The sequence below is a fragment of the Leptodactylus fuscus genome, chromosome 6, assembly GCF_031893055.1.
Source record: "Leptodactylus fuscus isolate aLepFus1 chromosome 6, aLepFus1.hap2, whole genome shotgun sequence".
In the NCBI taxonomy this organism is placed as follows: Eukaryota; Metazoa; Chordata; class Amphibia; order Anura; family Leptodactylidae; genus Leptodactylus; species Leptodactylus fuscus.
The window spans coordinates 72,405,682-72,431,449 of NC_134270.1; the positions used below are offsets into that span (position 1 = coordinate 72,405,682).

Sequence of the window (25,768 nt, forward strand, 5' to 3'; positions counted from 1 at the left end):
GTCATAACACAGGTTCTGGGTATGTAGGACTGAAAATGAAATCTCAGGCATATACCTTATAACATACCTCCCAAATTTCAAAGAATAGAAAGAGGGACCGAATGTTTGGCGCTCTATGCGCGCTGTGGTGAATTCAGCTACACCCACTTCATTTCTCTTTGTGCCCTTGCATAGTATACCGCCCCTAAAGTTACCCTAACATAGTATGATTCTTCTAGTTGCCCGATAACAGTTAAATGTCCCCTTCCAGCTTACCCTAATCCTACAATAAGCATACACTGTCTACTAATAAGTATTTGGACAGCTGTGGTAGAATAGAAAACAACATTCATTCATATTCAATAGTTGGTAAAGCCTCCACGAGTGGTAATTACAGCCTCAACCCTCCGGGCCATGCTTTCCACAAGTCCTTGTATGACGGCTAGTGGTATTTTACTCCATTCGGCTTGGAGAAGACAGGTAAGTTCTTTCACTGATTTCAGACGGATGCAGTTTCGGGGGTCTACCGACTCGGGACACATTCCGACAATCTCCATTCACCTACCATTTTGTAATCCCATAGGCCACTGTCGATTTTGGGTAATTCAGTTCCCTTGCTATGCCCCTTAAGGATTGACCATTTCTGTGGTACCTGACAATAACCCCTTTCTCGAAATCGGACAACTCTGCACTTCGTGTCATCTTGCATGCAACTAATGCCAATGCTGTTTCCTACACGATACTTAACGGTGGAAGGCGTGACGTACATAACAACCGCTCATATCTTTATTTGCATTTGCATGGGTGTCCAAATACTTATTGGTAGAAAGTGTATATGTATGTAATTGAATATAATACAAGTTCCACTGAATCCTCCCCTATATAACTATGTATTGACTTACTTAAGTGAAAACATTGGTGGCTGCAGCACTGACTGTGGCTAGAGCCGGAATGCCTTGTGGAATCTCCATCAGTTCTTCCTGCTCTAGAACGTATTGCCTAAAGATAGGACACTGTTCAATCTGACAGGTTCCCTTTAAGCTCAATGGGCAATGTGCCTCAAAAAAGCAAGTCTTGTTCTAATGGAATGATAAGTGTTTTATCAGAGAGGAGATGTGAGAGAAATGTGTCATCCTACTGATGGCCGTGCCCCTGACCATCTTCCATGTTCTTTGTGCATCAGTGCCTGAGTGTGCAGATGTTTCAGAGCAGGCCCTGTAAAAACACAATGCTGTATACCCAGTGTCATTGAAGTGACATTGTCCACACTGGGCAGCATTCCATGAATTCCCTCAGAGTAAAGATTAACTTAGTTATAGATCAAAACGTTCCTGTTAGAGATGAGCGAGTAGTATTTGAGCGAGTAGGTATTCGATCGAATACTACAGTATTCGAAATACTCGTACTCGATCGAGTACCACTCGCTATTCGAATGGAAAAGTTCGATGCAGAACCAGCATTGATTGGCCGAATGCTATACAGTCGGCCAATCAACGCTGGTTCTTCTCCTACCTTTAGAAGTCTTCTCCGTGCAGCATCCCCGCGGCGTCTTCCGGCTCTGAATTCACTCTGCCAGGAATCGGGCCTGGGCAGAGCCGACTTCGCATGTCCGCTTGTAGTGCGGGCATGCGCAGTCGGCTCTGCCCAGGCCCCTTGCCTGGCAGAGTGAATTCAGAGCCGGAAGATGCCGCAGGGATGCTGCACGGAGAAGACTTCTCGGAGGATCCAGCCCGACCCTCACTCGTGGACTTGGTAAGTATAATTTGATCGAACGTTGCCTACCCCTGAAACGAGCATTTTCCCCCATAGACTATAACAGGGTTCGATATTCGTTTCGAGTAGTCGAATATTGAAGGCCTACTCGAAACGAATATCGAACCTTGAACATTTTACTGTTCGCTCATCTCTAGTTCCTGTACATCTCATCTGTCTCCTTAAAAAAAGGTATTAACCCCTTCCTGATATCCGCCGTAATAGTACAGCGCTGCCGTCAAAGACTTCCTGCAAACCGCCGTAGTACTACGGTGCATGGTGCGCACGCAGAACCTGTGTGTGCACCATGCCCTGCGAGTATCAGCCGTAACATACGGCTGACAATGCCCTGTAACACCCGCGGTCGGAACAGGGTCCGATCGCGAGAGTTAACCCCTGAGATGCCGGCGGTCAAACATGACTGCCGGCATCTCAGAGGTTTCGGGGGGTGCCAGTGTTGGTAATGGGCAGCCCGGGGTCTGATCAGCGACCCCAGGTCTGCCCCATGCCGTCCCCTCCACGTACCTGGTTGATCCTGCCAAAAAAGGAAGCTGTCTACAGCTGACAGCTTCCTCTACACTGCAATACACGTGTAACACGTGTATTGCAGCGTACATCTAGTGAAGCAGAGATCAGCAGATCACTGCTTCAATCCCCCATGGGGACAGAAAAAAAAGTTACAAAAAAGTTTAAATAAGTTTAAAATAAATTAGAAATAAATAAAGCCCCCAAAATCCCATTTTCCCATATAAAATGTTTCATTATGTAAAATAAAGAAAAATAGAAAAAAAAAATATATCATATTTGGTATCACCGCATAACCAGAACAATAAAATTAAAACATTATTTAACCCGAACATCATAAAAAAAACCCGTAGAAAACAGCACAAAATAATGATTACTCACCACCTTTCCCTTATAAAATGTTCAATAAAAAGTAATCAAACGGTCAGATGAAAACCAAAATGGTACCAATAAAAAGCAGAGGTCATCCCACAAAAAATAAGCCCTCAACCATCTCTGTCTACCGAAGTATACAAATGTTATGTCTTTCAGAAGATGGTGATGCAAAAATAATTGATTTTTTTTCCCCTGAATTGAATTTTATTCTGCACAAAGAGCAACGCATTAAAAAATAATACAAATGAGGTATCGCCGTAACCGTACCGACCCGCAGAATAAAGGTAACATGTTACTTATGCTGTACGCTGCACAGGGAAAAAAATGCTAAAAAGCAGTGCCAGAATTGATGTTTCCTTTTACATCCTATCCAGAAAGAGTTAATAAAATGTAGTCAGTAAGTTACAGGCCCCAAAATGGTGGCATTGAAAAGTACATCTAATACCGCAAACACCAAGCCCTCATATGGCCACATTGCCAGAAAATAAAAATAAAAATCTATCTTGTACAATGTGAAGACAAAAACCCCAAAAGTCGCCAAATCATTAGGACATAAGTGGCTGCGACTAGAAGGAAATGTGTAATCTGTGCGAGCGTTTTCAGGGGATACCCCATATTTAGAGGTTATAAGAGAGAATACACCAGCGTGATCCCCCAGAATGCCCCTCTTCGCCGTCCGTGTCATAGGAGCTAGTGGGAAAATAGAATGTCAGTTTTGAAAAATCGAGCTTGGTCAGGAAGTTAAAAAGTGCCATCGGCAGGAAGGGGTTAAAAGGATTCTGAAATGAAATAAAGACTTTTTAAGTATTAATTCAGTATTAATATCGAACATTTTACTGTTCGCTCATCTCTATTAAATATTATGTGAAAAAAATATGTAAATATTAATAGTAATGTTAACAGTGGCTACAAACTGTGACTGTTTTTTTCTGCGGTGACGTTAGTTTTGACCCATGTAAATGTATATCCGAGAGTATTACATGACTTTATGGTCAGTCTTTGGCCTGAGTTATAGTGATGGGTGTGGACGAAATAGCCGAACCCACTGAGGAGTGTCCACATACTTTTCACCATGTAGTGTACATGAACAGCTTTCATAGACTTTGCATCTGATGTTGGCCCTTTATAGCAAAGTATGTGGAATTCAGCAGAACAGGTCATAGTTACAGCATCTGCCAAGGCAATTAGTTGCAGACCCCAAGCTTTATGACTATTATTTCTGCATGGAAAATAAGTAAGCGGCCAACGCTCTACCTGCCAACATAAAACAAATTGTTGAAGTGACACGACTGGATGTGCTGTATCGGGAGGTGGGGAATGCTACGTACAGCCAGGAGATTTTCTGTTCCAGGAATCTGCCACTTGATGCTGGAAATTATCCCAGCTTCAGGATTCATGAGCCTCTTGTTACCAATGAAAAGCATAGCCTGGATATGCAACTTCCCAAAAAGTGCACAGAGCATAGATACTAAGATACAGCAGCAACTGAGAAAGCGACTGTCACTTGTCCATACACTCAACTTTATCAATAAGTAATAGTAATTTGTCTCCAAGAGCTTCATACCAGAACGATAGATAGATAGATAGATAGATAGATAGATAGATAGATAGATAGATAGGAGACCTATCTATCTAGGATTTTTGTGTTTTTGCTGCCTATTTTCTTTTTTTCTAGATAGATAGATGGACGCCACTTTTTATTCTCTGAGTTATTATACACAGCTAGGATTACTTTGTTTTCATTGATAAATTTCCAGATGCGTTGGGATCCGGACTGCAGATGTGGCTATATTAAGCAGCACATACATACTCAGGCTCCATATGTGTTTGTTTTAGCTTTAATCTACATAATCTAATATGTATCTGGCTGGTCTGTTCAGTGGGGAAATTGAAGACAGCCCTGGGATGTGACACTGGGATCATGTGCTTGACTAGAAGAATAACTGGTACATGTGGACAATCTCCCCTCTGTTCCAACGGAGACTCTCTCATGCTGATCAGTCATCTGCACATTTCATACACTTGGAATGAGAGGTCACTTTTTGGTTGATTTCTTGTGTGAAGTCTTAATATTCATCCTTCTATGCATGGAAACACTGATCGTGGCCATGACAGTGCCCATACAGTCTATAATCCTGCTTTTCATAGACCCTGAAGGGCAGCTAAATACACATAGACAAATAATAGAATCCTACAAACTGTATGTGAATATTGGTGCTTACAGAACTGGCCGATTTCCTGGTTAGATTTCGGTGGTTTGGTAGGATGCTGATCTGTCTTTTTATCATATTTACATTGTATAAAGTGAATTAAGACCTTTATCATCATGGTGTATATTCTTTGCTGATTATTTTCTTAATATATTATTGCACTGTGTGGACACTGAAAGAGTGAAAACATGACCAGGTATAAAACATAGAAAACTTCAATTTGACTTGAAGGTCAGAATCTTTCCATTAAAAGGTTAAAGTACTTAAAGGGGTGTTCCAATAATGCATAGGGAGGCTTAAAGGGGTTATACATGGAGTATTAATAGGTTTCCGGATCATATGATACATTTTTTGGCGGTCCATGTGAAATAACACATAATTCTATCATAATTTTTTGCACTTTGTTCCTACGGCGTTCACTCTGCATTAAAAATGACATGGCAGCTATATCCGGCAGCTCACCACGATTACGGCAATAACATATTTATAATATTTTTTACTATGTTTTACTGCTTTAACAAATAAAACGTCACTTTTTGAAAATGAACAATTTTTTTGGGGTCAACTTTTGTACTATACTGACAGAGACATGTCAGGGCTCTTTATTTGCTGGACAAGTTGTACTTTTATTGGTATGTTTGACTTTTTGATCACTTTTTTTGCTATTTTTTGGAGAAAGCAAAGTGGCCAAAATGCATTAATTTACCCATTGCGGAATATTTTTTTTTTTTACAGCACTCACCGTACAAGATAAACAGCTCTATTTTTGGACAGTGGGGACCTATACACACGTGGAGATCAATGGCGTAACTGGGAATGGCGGGGCCCCGTGGCGAACCTTTGACATGGGCCCCCCCCCCCGACACCGAAGACCTCGACCGACCCCCTCCTACACATTTCTGCGCGTTCTATTATGCCCCATAGTGGCCCCTTAACACAGTATTATCCCCAATAGTGACCCCTGCACACAGTATTATGCCCCATAGTGGCCCCTGCACACAGTATTATCCCCCATAGGGACACCTGCACACAGTATTATCCACCATAGGGGCCCCTGCACACAGTATTATCCACCATAGGGGCCCCTGCACACAGTATTATCCACCATAGGGGCCCCTGCACACAGTATTATGCCCCAAAGTGGACACCCATAAACAATTATTATACTCTGGGGTCTTTTCAGACCCCAGAGTATAATAATCGGAGACCCAGAGGGGAGAAAAACATAAAAAACTACTGTTACTTACCTGTCCCTGGCTCCTACGTGGTCTTCTCCGCTGCCTTTCCTTTGCCGTCCTTGTTTAATGACGTCTGACGTCACATGACCTGGGACGCAGGCCAGGTTTACGTGACGTCAGAAAGGACGTCAGGCAGGATCGTGGAGAGGTAAGTAACATGTTTTTTATGTTTCTTACCTCTCCCGGTCCGCCAATCATTATTATGATAAGACTATATAATTATAAGACCCCCGAGTATAATGATAGCCACGGTAGCGGCTGTCATCAGGCCCCTAATGTCCCGGGCCCTGTGGCAGCTGCCTCCGCTGCTATGGCGGTAGTTACGCCACTGGTGGAGATACCTAACATGTTTCTTACTGTATACATTATATATTTTAAAAAAATACAATGGTGGGGTTTTTTTTAAACTTTTTATTGTTTATTTATTAGTGTGCATTGTAAAGTATGTGAGTTTTTTGTCAAAAGGGGCATTTTTTTTCTAGAAAACCATAACTTTTTGCAATATAACCATCAGTGTGTCTAAAAGCCACAGGTAAACACCCTTTCTCCCCAAATAAGGGTATCTTTTGGAGCATTTTAAATGTTAAAATGCGTAAAAGCGAGTGTCATCGCAGTGTATGGTTAACCCCATCCTGCTACAGGCATTTATTGATTTTTCACTTTTGACTCACTACCTTCCAAACTCCATGACTTATTTTTCTACTCAGGAACCACAGGAGGGCTTAATGTTTGTGGGAAAAGCTTATACTCGAGTCAATAAGTTTTCTCAGTTTTTTGTGGTAAAATTAGGGGCCTCGGCTTATATTCGGATCAGCTTATACTTGAGTATATAAAATAGTTTTTCTTAAGTTTTAATCCCATAAAAAAACAAAAATTTGCAAAAAATAATTCTTGGAGTCGCCATATTCTGACACCCATAGCTTTTTTTATATTTTTGTGTATACGGATGCATAAAGCATCATTTTTTTGCAGGACCAGATGTACTTTTTAGTTATACCATTTTGGGGATTTTAGAGAAAAAAAATGAAGAAAAATATGCAACAAAAAAAGCAGCTTTTCTACAATGAAGAGCCTTAGCCTAACATAGAAAAAAATTGCTTCTCTGTCTTTGTGTTTTCTGAAGGAAGAAAACCAATGGCTAGAATTGGAGGTCTGCGCTCTCTGGTCCACAAATTGGAATGCCAACAGGGTGGATAAAATGTATGACCTTTATTGCACAAAAATGTACCTCACAACGCGTTTTGAGCTCCACAAGCTCTTCTTCAGGTAACACAATTTCTTGTCAGGTAAGGACAGATGCCATGCTCGAAACACGTTGTGCAGTACATTTTTTTTCTAATAAAGGTAATACATATTATCCACCCTGTTGGAATTCCAATTTGTGGACCAGTGACCGCAGATCTCCAATTTTAGCCGCCTCCTCTTGGAACATGAGGCTTAAGCTGCACCTTTCTGGCACAATCACTATTGGCCCTGGACTTCTGTAAAAAGGATGGGGGATCAACCATAGCCAATACTTTTCAACAAAATTCAATATAACACAACCAAAGTACTTTTGCAATAAATAGTGCATAAGTAACAAGTAGCACATACCATATAATATACCATATCAGAGTGCAACCAGATAATTTAATACCTATATATTAACTTATCTGAGATTTCTTGGAGAATGAGTAGTCAGTTCATCTCTAGGAACGAGTCTGGCTTAAGTTCTTGTGCCTGCAGCCTAAGACACACAACATCCATACAGGACTAGTTGCATGAAGGACGTCTGCTGTTTTCATAATGTGGTGTGCGGTATTTAAAAATATCTTACCAAACACAGCCCAAAATTTAATGCCGTATAATCCGGATGGTGAAATTCCAGAGAAAAATATCTGTCTGTGTTAAATGTTGGAAATTTATCCAACAGTTTCTACTGTGACAAAGGAATTTTGGGTGGTTTAATAAAAAGAAAAGGATACTTTCAAGATCGACTTTCCACAATTTGGGATATATTACAAACATGGAAAACCACTTGAGAAGAAGCTGCTTAGATATTTGCTATATTAATGGGGTTGTCTCAGGACAGACACTGACAGAATAATAATAGGTTATGTTATCATTGTCCAATTGTCCTGACCTAAAACCTCTAGGTCTGGTCAAGCAGAACCAACAGCAGACAGTTACACTGCCACTTGTTCTAGTGATCTGCATGGGTCAAAGCAGCTGGCTCTTTACCAACTGGACATTGATGGTGCAACCTCTTCTATTAACAGTCATGGGTATCAGAAGGGGAGCAGATGATTGATGGCAGCCATTATACTACTTATACATTAAGGGACCACACTTATACTTGAATGTTTTCTACATCTACACTCCTATACAAAGGCGTACATAGAAATCATAGGGCCCAAAAGTACAAAATAATGGGGTCCTGAATTGGAAAGTGACTGACAACATCTATATGGCGTTTGTATGTTCTCCCCTTGTTTGCGGGGGTCTCATCCCACACTGTAAAGACCTTTTAATAGGGAGTTTACATTGTGCATTCAATATAGGACAGTGATTGACAATGCCTCCAAAGCGCTGCGGTATATGTTGGGATTATATAAGTATAATAAATAGACATTTTTAAGTAGTGCATTTGAAGAATAAAAATAAAAACATGGCGCACTTACCACTGCCTACAGAGTCCATTAGTCCAGTTGACTGGCAGTAACCATTTCAGCTACTTTTCTCTTCACAGCTTCCCTTATTGGACAATGTACTTGCCTACTGCTACTTTTTCATTAAAGGGTTAATAATCTCCTAAAGGATAGGGGGTGCTTCTGATAAACGGCATCATAAACCTCAATAAACAGAGCAAGGGGGACTGCCAGACATCAAAAGAGATCAAAGGACCGTCAGGCTCCTCCCTCCATAGGCCCTATAGCAATTGCCTATCCTGTCTCCTTGATGGGTATGTAATTGCTCCTATACTGGAATATTGTCTTTGTTCTTCTTTGCGCTCATGTGTGTCAGTTTTTACTGTACTTCTGGCATTCTGTTCAAGATTTGCAACACTAAGATCACTCAGATAGTTATTTAAAATGTCTACCCACCTCCTTCTGTGCAGTCTTTGCTGGATATCGGCCTGTTTTGTATCTCTTTCAATGAACAAACTTATGTGCTACATTGTATCTATGTAATACAGGCACTTACAGATACACATGATAGTCTATAACTACTTGCTGGGAATAGGATAGTGTATAGTGTATAACTAGGTTTCTGTTCAGATGGTTGTGATAAGGTTAGTAGACTTGTCCTCTGGGAAAGTAAATTATTTAACTACATGGAACAACAAGAAAGGCTATAGATATTGTGATAAGAAACAAAGTGTGTATTGTGTGTTAGATGGTGTGAGCATCATCAAAGGCCTGGAAATTTACAATGTAAGAATTGTGTGGCTTTAAATCCTTCTTTTATCTATGGCATTGGTAGTTCAACCACAGATGAGGAGCCTCATGTTGCCGATCAATGATCTATGGAGTAATTTACAGAGGCGGATGTACCATTGGTGCAACATGTGGGGGCCCCGGTAGGTCAGGGGGCCCTATCATCTTAAAAGTAGCTTTCTACTGCTAATAACCTTCATGGCTAAGTATTGCTTGTAAACTGACAAAAAAGCTAAAGTGGGTGCTCCATGCTAGGCTATTGGAGAACAAGGAGGTCATAACTGTTATTCCAAATGTGCCTTTAGTTGTCTGTCCACCTGTGATAATTGAGCAATATATAGGATAGGGTCCTTTTATATGGGCAGGATGTCTGACTAAGGATATAGTCAATCAATTATTCATTTAGATTAATTTACATGTGGCAGTCATGGGTACTATATGTGAGACGTAGAAGAGGGAAAAGAGGTGAAATTAGAACATTCTGAAAAAGAACCGGAAATAAATGCTTGGAGTAATACCTATCTAATCTATCTATCTATCTATCTATCTATCTATCTATCTATCTATAGTGGGATTTGGGGCGCCCCTTCCCAAGGGACTGTGTAGCGCAGTATCGCTTACAGACAAGTTGTACAGTTGTGGTGCATTTGAGACCTTGGTGGTAACGCCTCCTGGTATTCCCAATCATGGACTCTTTGAGCTTGGACATTCTGGTCCACACCCAGTCGGGCCAGGATCTCCGCCTTCACCTGCTGGTAGTCGCTTGCATCCTGTTCACTCAGGTCGAAATAGGTTTGCTGCAGCTCAGCAACTAAGAAAGGAGCCAACACCTCTGCGCAGAGTTGCGGTAGAAGTCTCTCACAGACGGCCACTGTTTTGGAGGTCCAGTCTGGACAGTTCAACTCTGTCAGTGTGGTGCCACCCTGCTAGTCTTCACACAGAGACTGTTATTAGGGCCTGATTAGTCAGCTGACCTCCCTGGTGTGGGTCTCACCACACACCCCTTAGTTGCCTGGCTGGAATATACTTGTCTTCCCAGACTACACCCTTCACTCACTCACAATATACATCTTGTACGATGCAGCAAAACCCCCAGAAATCACCACATCTTTATGGCAAAACTCGCTGCAGAAGGAGGGGAAATGTGTAAACTGTGCATGTGTATCAGAGTACACCACAGATTTAGATATTATTAGAGAAAAGACTACAGAAGTGACTCCCCAGAGTGACCTCCAACCCTAGGAGCTAGTGGGAAAATAGTGGAGAATTTGGTGTACCCAATGTGCTCTGCACAGCTTACATATTAGCCTTTCACCATCTGCTGTAAATATAAATCTGAAAAATGTATGCTCACTACACCCCTCGATAAATTCTTTTAGGGGGGGGCAGTTTTCAAAGTGAGGTCACTTCCTAGAGGATTCCGTTTCCACCTTAGAGCTTCTGCAAACCTGACATGACTTCTAAAGGTTCAAAAAACGCTCCTTTCCTTCTGCATTCTGCTGTGTACCCAAACCGCGGTTTACTCCCACATGTATGACATTGTTGAAACTTGGATACCCCACGTACTGTCATATGTTAGTATAAACTGCTGTATGGGCACAGACAGACACAGAAGGGAATGAGCATTATTTGGTTTTTGGAGCACAGTTTTGAGTTCACACAGACTTTCTTGGTCCGGATTTAGACGTGGAATCCACATCAGAATCTGGGTCCAAAAAACATCAATGGGACTTCAATGTAGAATCCTGTAGGAAGTTCACTTCTTTTTTCCGCGAGCATTTGTTTCTCACTCGTGGAAAAAAGAAGCGAGCGGCCCTATCTTGCCGCAGATTCTGCGGCTGAATCAGTCGTGGGCGTCCGCAGTGCGACACTCCCTCCTGACTAGGCCTATTCATTTGGGCCTAATCCAGAGCAGAATTTTGTGACTGGATCGGGGGCACTGTCTAAATTTCACCTAATTACAATGAAACGGTTAAAGGGTTAACAAACTTCCCAAACATTGTTTTGAGGGGGTGAAATTTTGAACATGTGGTTATTTATGGAGGATTCTAATATACAGGCCTTTAGAACTAAAGTGGTCCCTAAAAAAATGAGTTTGGGATATTTTCTTGTACATTTGTTTAATTGCCATTTTACTTGTCAGCCTTCTAACATTAAAATAAATTCAGACAAGGACAATTAAAAGATGATTTTTCCAAATTTACACAAATTGTAAAAAAAAAATTGACCAAAGTGTACTTCATGTTACTCACAAAAAATCTCAGAATAAATTGGATAAGCTAAAGCGTCTCAAAGTTATTTCCGTATAAACTGACACATCAGTTTTCAAAAATGTGGCTTGGTCTTTAAGGTGTATTTAGGCCATGATAAAAGGTTAAATAGAGCAATAAAAAAGAATGTTTTTTGGCCTCAAAAATTAAACTTCACACCTCAAAAACCTATAATTAACGTCCAGACCTAAATGTCATTTATTTTAATATAAATAGATCCAAAATTGTGTGCCCCTTTATTTTTTATTATGGAGATCCAGACCTTCAAATTCTGACTTCCTGTAACTATAACTTGGAACTTAGTAGCTAGCCATATACTGTTAGAACGTTGCCACATGGTGCAGATCCAAGTGAACACTGGCTGAAGCTGCCATTGTTTCCATGCACAGTAATAGGCAAAAACTTTAAATTGGTAGCTGGGTAGGGAGGAGGGGAGTCTCCATATCACGAACAAAATGTAAGGTTCTAAAAACTACTGGGAATGATAGATTTCCTGTACATGACAATTTAACTATACTCTTCATTTTAAATAGTCTCTAAAGTTACTGTCACTAGGTATCTCTCTTCTAGCTAATTTACAGTTCACAACCTGTTACTAGGGACGTCCCATCCATGGATACCATTAAAAAATTAAGACAGCTTCACAGTGAGTGGAAGGAGGAGGCACAGTTCTCTCTTCAGATAGTGAATGGAGAGGGGAAGGGCTTGTTTTTTTCTAATGGCCACCACACTCTGAAAACAGCTCTGTCTGCAGAATATCACAACTTAAAACGTAAGAAAAGTTTACTTATGTATTAGGCTGTTACTGGTGAGATGATAGTCACAGACAGAAATCAGTTTACCTGGCTGTGCTCATAAATTTCTCTCTTTCAGTATCAGAGATCTTTTTAGCTGCATTATGCCCTGTATTTGCAGTGCAGTATCGATGGATCTCATATATTATGGTCACTGAGATTCACAGATATATATATATATATATATATATATATATATATATATATATATTATATTTTGCAGTTACTTCTGGCAGAATTACATGTAAGGAAAGAATTACATATAACCAAACCAGTAGTAGCAGTAATGGATAGGGGAGTGGGGCAGACTGCTCCTTATTGTGCACTTCCACACCCTGAGAGAAAAATGTAAAATGTGCTGAAGCCATAATGGGACTAATAGCAAGACACTGTGATGGGATTGATAGGACATGTATGAAGGCTTATACAGGTAGAGAACAGTCTGCTCAGAAAAACCCTGCAGATATTTCACTTTTGATGAAAACTCAGGTACCCTTTACATCTATGCAATGGATTGATTCTGAGTTCTGTACCAAGAATAGGAAGCCCCATTTGCTATATATATATACAGTCCTATGAAAAAGTTTAGGCACCCCTATTAATCTTAATCATTTTTAGTTCTAAATATTTTGGTATTTGCAACAGCCATTTCAGTTTGATATATCTAATAACTGATGGACACAGTAATATTTCAGGATTGAAATGAGGTTTATTGTACTAACAGAAAATGCGCAATATGCATTAAACCAAAATTTGACCGGTGCAAAAGTATGGGCACCTCAACAGAAAAGTGACATTAATATTTAGTAGATCCTCCTTTTGCAAAGATAACAGCCTCTAGTCGCTTCCTGTAGCTTTTAATCAGTTCCTGGATCCTGGATAAAGGTATTTTGGACAAACAATTCAAGTTCAGTTAAGTTAGATGGTCGCCGAGCATGGACAGCCCGCTTCAAATCATCCCACAGATGTTCAATGATATTCAGGTCTGGGGACTGGGATGGCCATTCCAGAACATTGTAATTGTTCCTCTGCATGAATGCCTGAGGATTTGGAGCGGTGTTTTGGATCATTGTCTTGCTGAAATATCCATCCCCGGCGTAACTTCAACTTCGTCACTGATTCTTGAACATTATTCTCAAGAATCTGCTGATACTGAGTGGAATCCATGCGACCCTCAACTTTAACAAGATTCCCGATGCCGGCATTGGCCACACAGCCCCAAAGCATGATGGAACCTCCACCAAATTTTACAGTGGGTAGCATGTGTTTTTCTTGGAATGCTGTTTCTTTTTGGACGCCATGCATAACGCCTTTTTTTTTATAACCAAACAACTCAATTTTTGTTTCCAAAATGAAGCTGCCTTGTCCAAATGTGCTTTTTCATACCTCAGGCAACTCTATTTGTGGCGTACGTGCAGAAACGGCTTCTTTCTCATCACTCTCCCATACAGCTTCTATTTGTGCAAAGTGCGCTGTATAGTTGACCGTATCACAGTGACACCATCTGCAGCAAGATGATGCTGCAGCTCTTTGGAGGTGGTCTGTGGATTGTCCTTGACTGTTCTCACCATTCTTCTTCTCTGCCTTTCTGATATTTTTCTTGGCCTGCCACTTCTGGGCTTAACAAGAACTGTCCCTGTGGTCTTCCATTTCCTTACTATGTTCCTCACAGTGGAAACTGACAGGTTAAATCTCTGAGACAACGTTTTGTATCCTTCCCCTGAACAACTATGTTGAACAATCTTTGTTTTCAGATCATTTGAGAGTTGTTTTGAGTAGCCCATGATGCCACTCTTCAGAGGAGATTCAAATAGGAGATCAACTTGCAATTGGCCACCTTAAATACCTTTTCTTATGATTGGATACATCTGGCTATGAAGTTCAAAGCTCACTGAGGTTACAAAACCAATTTTGTGCTTCAGTAAGTCAGTAAAAAGTAGTTAGGGGAATTCAAATCAATAAAATGATAAGGGTGCCCATACTTTTGCACCGGTCAAATTTTGGTTTAATGCATATTGCACATTTTCTGTTAGTACAATAAACGTCATTTCAATCCTGAAATATTACTGTGTCCATCAGTTATTAGATATATCAAACTGAAATGGCTGTTGCAAACACCAAAATATTTAGAACAAAAAATGATTAAGATTAATAGGGGTGCCCAAACTTTTTCATAGGACTGTATATATATATATATATATATATATATATATATATATATATATATATACACACACAATATATTTGTTTATTTTACAGGTTGTAACTCCTTTGAAGTGATGTACTAATATTAAAGCCTCTCCAGTAAAATTCAAGCTAAAACGCCATCATGTCTGTGATATACAGTGAAGTTGCAGTTGATGTACCCACCATTGATAGCTTCTGGATGGTAAGTAAAATGGTTTATCACCTGGAATCCCTTTGTGTTTTGTAAAATATTTAGCAAGAAATACAGAAGATTCTTCATCAGGGTTTAACAAATAAGGAATCAGTCAGCAATTTGTTATTCTCAGGCCCACTATGAAAGCATATGATGTAAATGATAAAAAAGGTAATCATTTTAAAGTAAAAGACAAAAAGGGGAGAGACACCGAGCGCTCTGAATGTAGTATTATTATTAATTTCGTAAAAATTACAGATAGAAGTAGATATTACCAGTATGCCTCTCACTTGAAGAGTGTGTGTCTTTGTTATCACATATAGAGTGAAAATCCAGGTGGGAGTGGCAGCAGAACCAACAGAGACACCGGGAGACCGGAGAGAAAAATTGAAAAATTGAAAAGCAGGGGTCTGCGCTCACTGGTAGATCTTGAATAACAGCCAAAAAAATAGATGAAATGGTAAAAAATGGATTTATTGAAAATAAAAAGCACGACGCGTTTCGGACCACCACGGGTCCTTTCTCAAGTGCAGATTTTGCTGAAAAGCACGACGCGTTTCGGATCACCACGGGTCCTTTCTCAAGTGCAGATTTTGCTGACTCAGCAAAATCTGCACTTGAGAGAGGACCCGTGGTGGTCCGAAACGCGTCGTGCTTTTTATTTTCAATAAATCCATTTTTTACCATTTCATCTATTTTTTTGGCTGTTATTCAAGATCTACCAGTGAGCGCAGACCCCTGCTTTTCAATTAATCATTTTAAAGAAGATCTTTCATCATATTCACCAACTCCAACTCTTTGCATTCTTCAATTCATGCTTTTCTTTCTTTAGATTAGCAGAGGTTGTGATACTGTGAACACCGCATTCCAAATTATAATGCAAATTAGATTTTCCTCAGATTTTTCTAAATGATTGATGTAAATGACGTACAATGTTCAAATATTCTACCGTTAGACTATAAATCACATTTTATTGCACAAACCAATGATAATATTTTAATAAACCTACAAATACTCAACACTAGAGTTAATGGCCAACAGATACTTCAAAACACATTGGTATACCTATCTAGTATCAAGGCTAGTAAAACAATGAATAATGTCCACCCTGACGAAGGGTGTGAAACGTATGTTGGGGCTCTGAGTAGGAGTCACAGTGGTGAGCACAATACTCTATATACTTGTATCTGGGGAGTTTGAGTAGACCTTTATGTATGCAGGAACATACAATTGTGGCTAGTGTTTTATTTGCTATTTGCACATGCTAGTCTTGCACTCTATCTATTGATTCATTCATGAAGCTAGATACATCTTAGGTAAAATGCTCCACTTTGTGGATAATGTATTCTGACCTATGTATTTATACTTTTGCACTTGCATTATTGCAGCTTAGATTTTTGGATCCACAATCTTTAAACTATTGTGCATACTTATATATCTGGTGAATTATAACAGCACACTCTTCAGCTCCTCTGACCCCTCTATGGTATATGTGTGTATCATGATTACTCTTTGTACTTTTTGTGCTCTTCTCACTGTGACTCCCACTTATGTATTGTTTTCTATGTTTTTAATTGATTTTAAACAAATTCTTTTTCGGCTCAAGTAGCTAATAAATAAAGTATATTTTTGCACAGTTTATATTTTTGTGGACATTATTCATTGTTTTACTACAATGATAATATTTTATTTCACTAATTAAAACTCTAAATTCTCTGTTCAAAATTATTCTGCACAACAGAGTTTCTAAATATTTTATAGGTTGTAAAGAATAGAGATGAGCGAACAGTGTTCTATCGAACACATGTTCGATCGGATATCAGGGTGTTCGCCATGTTCGAATCGAATCGAACACCGCGTGGTAAAGTGCGCCAAAATTCGATTCCCCTCCCACCTTCCCTGGCGCCTTTTTTGCACCAATAACAGCGCAGGGGAGGTGGGACAGGAACTACGACACCGGGGGCATTGAAAAAAAATTGGAAAAAGTCATTGGCTGCCGAAATCAGGTGACCTCCATTTTAGACGAATAGTGGATTTCAAATCCGGGTCATATGAGAATGTGAACTTTGTGACTATGAGACAGGGATAGCTGTACAGGCAGGGATAGCTAGGGATAACCTTTATTTAGGGGGGAATGTTATTAAAAATAACTTTTTGGGGCTCTATCGGGTGTGTAATTGTGATTTTTGTGAGATAAACTTTTTCCCATAGGGATGCATTGGCCAGCGCTGATTGGCCGAATTCCGTACTCTGGCCAATCAGTGCTGGCCAATGCATTCTATTAGCTTGATGAAGCAGAGTGTGCACAAGGGTTCAAGCGCACCCTCGGCTCTGATGTAGCAGAGCCGAGGCTGCACAAGGGTTCAAGCGCACCCTCGGCTCTGCATTAGCCAGTGCTGATTGGCCAGAGTACGGAATTCGGCCAATCAGCGCTGGCTCTGCTGGAGGAGGCGGAGTCTAAGATCGCTCCACACCAGTCTCCATTCAGGTCCGACCTTAGACTCCGCCTCCTCCAGCAGAGCCAGCGCTGATTGGTCGAGTTCCGTACTCTGGCCAATCAGCACTGGCCAATGCATTTCTATGGGGAAAAGTTAGCTTGCGAAAATCGCAAACTGACAGGGATTTCCATGAAATAAAGTGACTTTTATGCCCCCAGACATGCTTCCCCTGCTGTCCCAGTGTCATTCCAGGGTGTTGGTATCATTTCCTGGGGTGTCATAGTGGACTTGGTGACCCTCCAGACACGAATTTGGGTTTCCCCCTTAACGAGTTTATGTTCCCCATAGACTATAATGGGGTTCGAAACCCATTCGAACACTCGAACAGTGAGCGGCTGTTCGAATCGAATTTCGAACCTCGAACATTTTAGTGTTCGCTCATCTCTAGTAAAGAACTGAAATGGTCATTTGTTGAATTTGCAGCATTGAGGCTAGGTTCACATCTACGACTGGGTCTCCATTGGAGACTCTCCTGCAAAAACTGTTAAAAATCACCAGAGAGCAAAGTCCTGAACAGAAGACTTTTCTCTCCGCTGATTTCAGGATAAAAAAAAGACGGAAATCCAACGGACATGTGGTGGATCCCATTATAGTCTATGAGGTCCATGGGTGACCATATTTTTAGCAGTTGGGCTCTCCATTTTTCAGGTCCCCCAACCAACCTGAACGATAGTGACCAGAGCGCAGATGTGAACCTAGCCTAAGAGCTCACACTTACTGAAATCAAAAGCTATTTCAATCAAACATTACATGTTAACATAGGACCTCTTTTTTTTTAATCTTCACAATTCATTCATCCATTGAACTTTTTAGTTTCTGGATAGCTTCTGCTTGAATTTATTTGCAGGATGCCATAATAGCCTTCCAGAGATGCTGTTTTGATGTGAACTGCCTCACACCCTCTTTGCTGCTTGAGGTGGTGCATTCTTATGCATGAAGATGAACGGGAGACACAGTTCTTCATTTTGTACTATGAACGAAAGTGTAAAGACAGAAATTGTAGCCTCTTCAAGGCTATCAAAGTGTTGTACCTCAATGTTAGGTCAGGTCAGATGGCATAAAGTATGTGTATGGGAATTGCTAGAGCAGAAATTCCCCAGTAGCTGCTGGTTAACCCTGGGGGGAGGGGCATAATAGACAGTGAGCCCTAATCTGAAACACCCCTCCCCCGCTGTCCCTTCCTGCTTGCCAGCCCTATCCTAAGCAATAGGCGACAACCGGTCGACGAGCCCTTCCTATGTATGTGGCAACACAGAACGCAGACAAGACAAACAACAACCAAGGGAGGTTAGCTAGCCAAGGATCCGGGAACAGTGGGGCAATGTAATACAAAATCGTAATCCAAGAAACTAGTCAAAGGTAAAGACAAAGATCAATAATAAGAGTTCAGGTAACAGATAAGCAAGAGTAACACCAGCACGCACAAAGCAATAACAAGCACCAATGTGCATGTCAGCCAAGAATAAATAGGGAGGAAGAACCCACCCTGGACTTGATAGGAAGAAGGATTGTCAATCACACAGGTAAGCAGAAGGAAGGTAAAGGAGATGGGTGTGGTGGAAAATCAATTACCAAGGTGAGGGAATAGGACAGTGTTCAGACAATATAAGAAGAACCCAAAAGGAGAAATCACAGCCAGACACGTCTCCTGTGCAGCAGCAGAGTGTGTAACTCACAAGAAATTTCTAGAACTTTGGCAAGCTCCATTCGCCATAGCTCAGCTCTTTCAGATTTCCATCAATAATGTAAGCGTGCTGAATGGTTGTGATGCATTTCCACCTATTAATAGCCCCCCAACCACACTTGTCTCTGGTTTCTACCTTCATTTTTCTTCTGATAATAATCCTATTTGAAGGATCATCTGTAATATCTGTGCTCAAACTATACCAGTCACTGTATCATCTGTACCCAATATTAATGATAACGTTACCATTTACTATGCTGTAAATTTATATTTTAACATGTTTTATTGAACATAATTGTTACAGCTGTGTTGTCACGTTGCGATACCCAGATGTAGTAACTGTATATGAAAATCAGTGTCTCTCAGCATTTATGCTATCCAAAATCTATTAGCATCTTCACAGTTTGTCTAGAACATAGTAAAACATTATACGTATATGTAATATCAAAGTAACACTTGGACTTCTTCTTTGTCTAAAAGCCAAACAATTACAGCAGCACTGTAAAGCGAATGGAGGATGGGTTTCGGCTGTGTGATGATATTATAGCCTGTTTCCAAGATAGAGCCAAGATAGAGAAGCAATATTCACTACAGATGGAAGAATGGGTACGCAAATGGAAACCAATAGTGGACACCAGTGAGTATTATAACTGGAATGTGAAGAGTTTAAGAATATCGTTTTGTCAAATGCATGGGGCCAAAGAAAGCCACATCCTAATACAATCTCCTAGAGACACAAAACTAAAAAGTGAGTTATTGCCACCTGCACAGTGTTTCTATGGCCATGCCGATAACATTCAGCCTTCACAGCACAACTGTAAAAAGAGATGGAACAAGAGTGTTTCATGTTATAGGGCTCCCTCTAGTGGCCATTGAAGAGTAATATTACAGATTATTTATCTCCCTATCTTATAAAAATGAATTCTTGTCTGTCTGTCTGTCTGTCCGTCTGTCTGTCTGTCTGTCTGTACTCTAATGCGAACCAAACGACTGGACCGATCTTTACCAAATTTGGTACAGAGATACTTCAGGTATCCGGGAAGGTTTAAGACGAGACTCCAACTCGCTCGGACGTACCGTTGCTGAGATACAGCATTTCAAACACAGTGCCCCCCCCCCAGCCAATACAAACCTGCAAGTCTTTCACTCATATTCCAACTGTAATACACACGGTCACTCCACATGCACAATACAACACTGATATCCAAACTGAGATACACGCATCAGAGGATTAGATACACAGATCAGCACACAGTACCACATACCTAAGGATTGGATACACACATCTGCACACAGTTCCACACACCAGAGCATAAGATATGCACATCTGCACACAGTACCACATGCCGTAGGATTAGATACGCGCGTCTACACACAGTTCCACATGCCGTAGGATTAGATACGCACCTCTTCACACAATACCACACGGGAGGATTAGATACGTGTGTCTGCACACAGTACCACACTTTGGAGGATTAGATACATGCCTCTGCACACAGTACCATAAGCCAGAGAATTACATACACGTCTCAGCACACAGTACCACACGGGGGAGGATTAGATACACGCATCTGCACACAGTACCACATGCTGTAGGATTAGATATGTGCATCTACACACAGTTCCACATGCCGTAGGATAGATACACACGCATCTGCACACAGTACCACATGCTGTAGGATTAGATATGCGCATCTACACACAGTTCCACATGCCGTAGGATTAGATACGCACCTCTTCACACAGTACCACACAGGGGAGGATTAGATACGTGTGTCTGCATACAGTACCACACTTTGGAGGATTAGATACATGCCTCTGCACACAATACCACAAGCCAGAGAATTAGATACGCACATCAGCACACAGTACCACACGGGAGAATTAGATACGCGCATCTGCACACAGTACCACACGCCAAAGGATTAGATACACGCGTCTACACACAGTTCCACACGCTGTAGGATTAGATATGCGACTCTTCACACAATACCACACAGGGAACGATTAGATATGTGTGTCTGCATACAGTACCACACTTTGGAGGATTAGATACAAGCCTCTGCACACAGTACCACAAGCCAGAGAATTAGATACGCATCTCAATACACAGTACCACACGCAAGAGGATTAGATACGCACATCTGCACACAGTTCCACTCGCCGTAGGATTAGATACACACCTCATCACACAATACCACACAGGGGAGGATTAGATACGCGCATCTGCACACAGTTCCACACACCAGAGGATTAGATAAGCACGTCTGCACACAGTACCACATGCCGTAGGATTAGATAGGCGCGTCTGCTTACAGTTCCACATGTCAGATGATTAGATACGCACATCTTCACACAGTTGTACACGCCATAGGATTAGATACACGCGGCTGCATACAGTACCACATGCTGTAGGATTAGATACGTGCGTCTACACACAGTTCCACATGCTGTAGGATTAGATACGCGCCTCTTCACACAATACCACACAGGGGAGGATTAGATATGTGCGTCTGAACACAGTACCACACTTTGGAGGATTAGATACATGCCTCTGCACACAGTACCACATGCCAGATAATTATGTGGTACGCGTCTCAGCACACAGTACCACACAGGGGAGGATTAGATAGGTGCATCTGCACACAGTACCTCACGCCAGAGGATTAGATACACCTGTCTGCACACAGTACCACACGCCAGAGGATTAGATACGCGCGTCTGCACATAGTACCACATGCCGTAAGATTAGATATGCACGTCTGCACACAGTTTCACTTACCGGAGGATTAGATACGTGCCTCTTCACACAATGCCACACGGGGGAGAATTAGATACACACATCTGCACACAGTACCACACGCTGGAGGATTAGATATGTGCATCTGCACACAGTACCACACCAACAAGGATTAGATACTTGTGTCTAAACACAGTACTACACGGGGAAGGATTAGATACAGCTTTACTCCAGGTATCCATAACAACTGATCACAGGTTTTTCACTGATATCCAAAATGAGATACACATAACCACATGACGCTTATGGACATACACAGAAACCACATACAAAATACACCAGTGCAAAATTGGACATTTCTTATGGGGCCACTACACAAACATAAAATGTAATACACCCGTGCGAAGCCGGGTCCTCCCTCTAATATATATATATATATATATATATATATATATATATATTGTGGGTTATCTTAGGCAATGGACAAGCAAACATTCTCTCAAAAAACTCAAAGAAAGGGAAAACCATAAGACTCCTAGATTTTTGCCTGAGAAGTGTTAACCAAAATGTTGTCATCTAATTTAACCATAGGTCCCATGTATGGCTCCCTCTTACGTGCCTGGCAGTCCTTCATGACAGCTACAGAACGGCTCAGTGATCTGCATGTGCAGATCCAGAAGACCCTAATGACAGATGACACTGACAAAATCCGCAACTGGCAAAAAGAAACCTACCATCGCAAGATCTTTGGTGGATTCAAGGAATCCTGTGAGATAGAAAATGGCTTCCACAAGGCCCAAAAACCATGGGCTAAAAAATTAAAAAAGGTAAATCACTATGAACTGTTGTTAGATGTCTATATGTGGACTGGAAGTGGAATCACCTTAATTCTTCTCTCACCTTCAAAGGGCTTAGATTTTCTCTTATAATAGGGCCAACAACCTATGAACTTCACTATGTGCTGCCTATCAGTGAATGGAGAACAGACTCTCTGTAAGGGAGCGTTCACACTACCGTCTGCGTCCGACAGCTAGTGTCCGATGCTAATATCCGCGCAGTAAAAGAACGCACCCGATATCCATTTAAATCAATGCAAAATGTAACGGACACAGCTAGTGTCCAATGCTAATGTCCGCGCAAGATGTTGCGCAGACATTAGCATCGGACACCAATGGTAGTGTGAACGCTCCCTAATAGTAACTACAAAGTCTAAGGCATGCACTGTATAGTATAGCTGGCATGTAGGGTTGAGCCGATCTTGAGATTTCAGGATCATTTTTAAAATCTGATTTCCGATCATTTTCTATCTGAATCCAATCCTGATCCCATTTTTGATCCCAATGCCAGTCAATGGGATTTTTTTTAATGATCGAAGATCGGATTTTAAAAACAATCCTATTCACTGCACAGCATGGAGTCCAAAAATTGAACGCTTCAATTTTTGAACTCCACACTTTCTAGTGATTAAAAAATCCCCCGGCTACTTAGTCCCCCCCACTTACCTGCATAGAATCGCTGCCACTCCCCGTTGTTCTCGCTCCTCTTCTCTCTACTTCACATGCCTGCAGAGCGCCGTGCGCGCCCCCACCTCCCAGGCTAGTGTTACTGATGCTGGGAGTAGGCGGGGCTTGTTGTGGCTTAGGAGCGTGTGCGTGGCTACAGGGCAGGGAGACGTGAGTTCATCACTCACTTCTACCCTCCCAGTACCCGCCCACACTCTCCTAAGCCACAAGCCCCACCTACTCCCAGCATCTGTAACACTAGCCTGGGACGCGGGGGGATGCACGGCGCTCTGCAGGCATGTGAAGAAGAAAGAAGAGGAGCGAGAACAACGGGGAGTGACAGCGCTTCTGTGCAGGTAAGTTGAGCGATCGGGATTGGAATTCCATTCCCGATCTTTTTTTAGGCAGGATCAGAACCCGATCGCGATCATGAAATTTACTTGGTTGCCAATCGGAATCTGATCTTTTCTGATCCTGATTAGAGATGAGCGAGTACTGTTTGGATCAGCCGATCCGAACAACACGCATGCATTGAAATGAATGGAAGCACCTGGTACTTCCGCTTTGACGCCGGCCGGCCGCGTAACCCCCTGTGTGCGAGCTACGTCCATTCATTTCAATGCGTGCGTGCTGTTCGGATCGGCTGATCCGAACAGTACTCGCTCATCTCTAATCCTGATCACTCAACCCTACTGGCATGTTGTCTCACCAAGAACTTTTATGGAAATTTTTGGAGATAATAATGATTTTCTGAGAGCTATTTTTAGCACATCTTCCATTAGTTGGAATTGGTCATTTTTTTCATCATTTATGTACTAATATATGCACATGTTCTCTGCTACAATGAGCAGACTATTGATATTCTTCCAGAGACCAAAGTATGTAATTCTTTTCACAGCTTGAGAAAGCAAAATTAGCTTATCACAAAACCTGCAAGAAGGAACACTTCGCAAGTGTCCGAGAGAACAATGGAAAGATTAATCCAGAATTTTCTTTGGAAAAGCAAAAGAAGCTCACTGAGGAACGTGAAAAATGTAAACAGGATAAAGAAAAGGTGAGATACAATGGAAGCATTAGTTGTAAGGACACCTTGGCCACTGACCTGTTGTGTAATGATATACATTTACTGTAGACTGTGTCTGCAGTATTATTAATAGCATGCACACTTAGGAAAGTCTTAGGGGGCGTTCACACATGCGCTGCTGTCCACATGCTGTGATTCCACCAAAATTGCAGAAAAAAAACAGCTTGGGGATGGCTTGCATATGATCAGTTTAAAAACCCATTCATTTCAATGGGTTTTTAATGCAAACCGCTGGTTTCAATATGCATCAGGTGATTATTAAAGGGGTTGTCCCATCACAAGGATCCTATCTATACTGCTTGTTAATGTGACTGTAAGACTTTTCCTAAATACACTGCTTCAGCAAAACTGCTTTGTTTGTCCACTATATCACTTCATTTTTTTTTTTACACATCCCTTGACTTATCTGGTCATAAGTCAAGTGATGTATCTGCTGCTCTGAGGGGGGAGGGAGGAGGGGCTAAGTGCACGGGAGCAAGCCTGGGTGAAAGGGGCCGCCAATACAGACCCGGCATCCGCTGTAATAGAGAGGCAGATGCCGGGGACGGTTAGACACCGGCACAGATGCCTGCAACATCGCTATGCTCCTGGCCTGCATGAAGCCAGCAGCTGCAGGAGCGATGCTGCTATTCGGGGGGGAGGGGGGGGGGACGGCGGAGCAGAATAACAGCATCGCTCCTGCCACTGCTGGCTTCATGCAGGGCAGGAGCATAGCAATGTCGCAGGCACCTGTGCCGGCGTCTAACCGCCCCCGGCATCCGCCTCTCTATTACAGCGGATGCCGGGTCTGTATTCACATATGCAAAGCCAGTGGCGAGATGCCGCTGGCCCTGCGTGCATGCTCATAGATGGTGAGACCAGTCTAGCCTTCACAATGCGAATACAGGCCCGGCATCCACTGTAATAGAGAGAGGCGGATGTCGGGTCTGTATTCGCATTGTGAAGGGTAGACTGCTGGTCTATGAGCGTGCACGCAGGGCCAGCAGCATCTCGCCGCTGGCATTGCATATGTAACCCCGCCCACCAATGACGCAACAAAGCAGGAAGACAGAAGATTTTACAGTAGCGAAGACTGGTGAGTATGCGATGTGGGAGTACCCCTTTAAGGTCTTCTCCTGAGTCCTGATGTAGTTTTCTGCTCCTGGCTCCATAGTCCCCACTGATGCTATGTTCCCTGTCCCTTCCTTTCTTCTGTCGTGCCTCCTGAGTCTTCATTTGACTTTGTATGTTAGTACTTTGTTCTTTTCCTCTTCTCTGTTCACCGGTCTTGTCCACCACAGATGGTTTACATCCTACCCTTGAACATTCTCACCCTATTCAG

General features: G+C 41.8%; 1 protein-coding gene across 1 annotated transcript in view; it reads left to right on the forward strand.

Moving 5' to 3' along the window:
* The window catches only part of LOC142210809 (protein kinase C and casein kinase substrate in neurons protein 1-like), a 63,393-nt gene that overhangs the window by 30,000 nt on the left and 7,625 nt on the right, over window positions 1-25,768 (forward strand). The window contains exons 2-5 of the mRNA XM_075280247.1: window positions 14,819-14,948; window positions 19,602-19,758; window positions 22,453-22,688; window positions 24,262-24,417. Coding sequence (XP_075136348.1) covers window positions 14,889-14,948; window positions 19,602-19,758; window positions 22,453-22,688; window positions 24,262-24,417 — 609 coding nt within the window. The 5' untranslated portion in view covers window positions 14,819-14,888. The remainder of the gene's footprint in view (window positions 1-14,818; window positions 14,949-19,601; window positions 19,759-22,452; window positions 22,689-24,261; window positions 24,418-25,768) is intronic.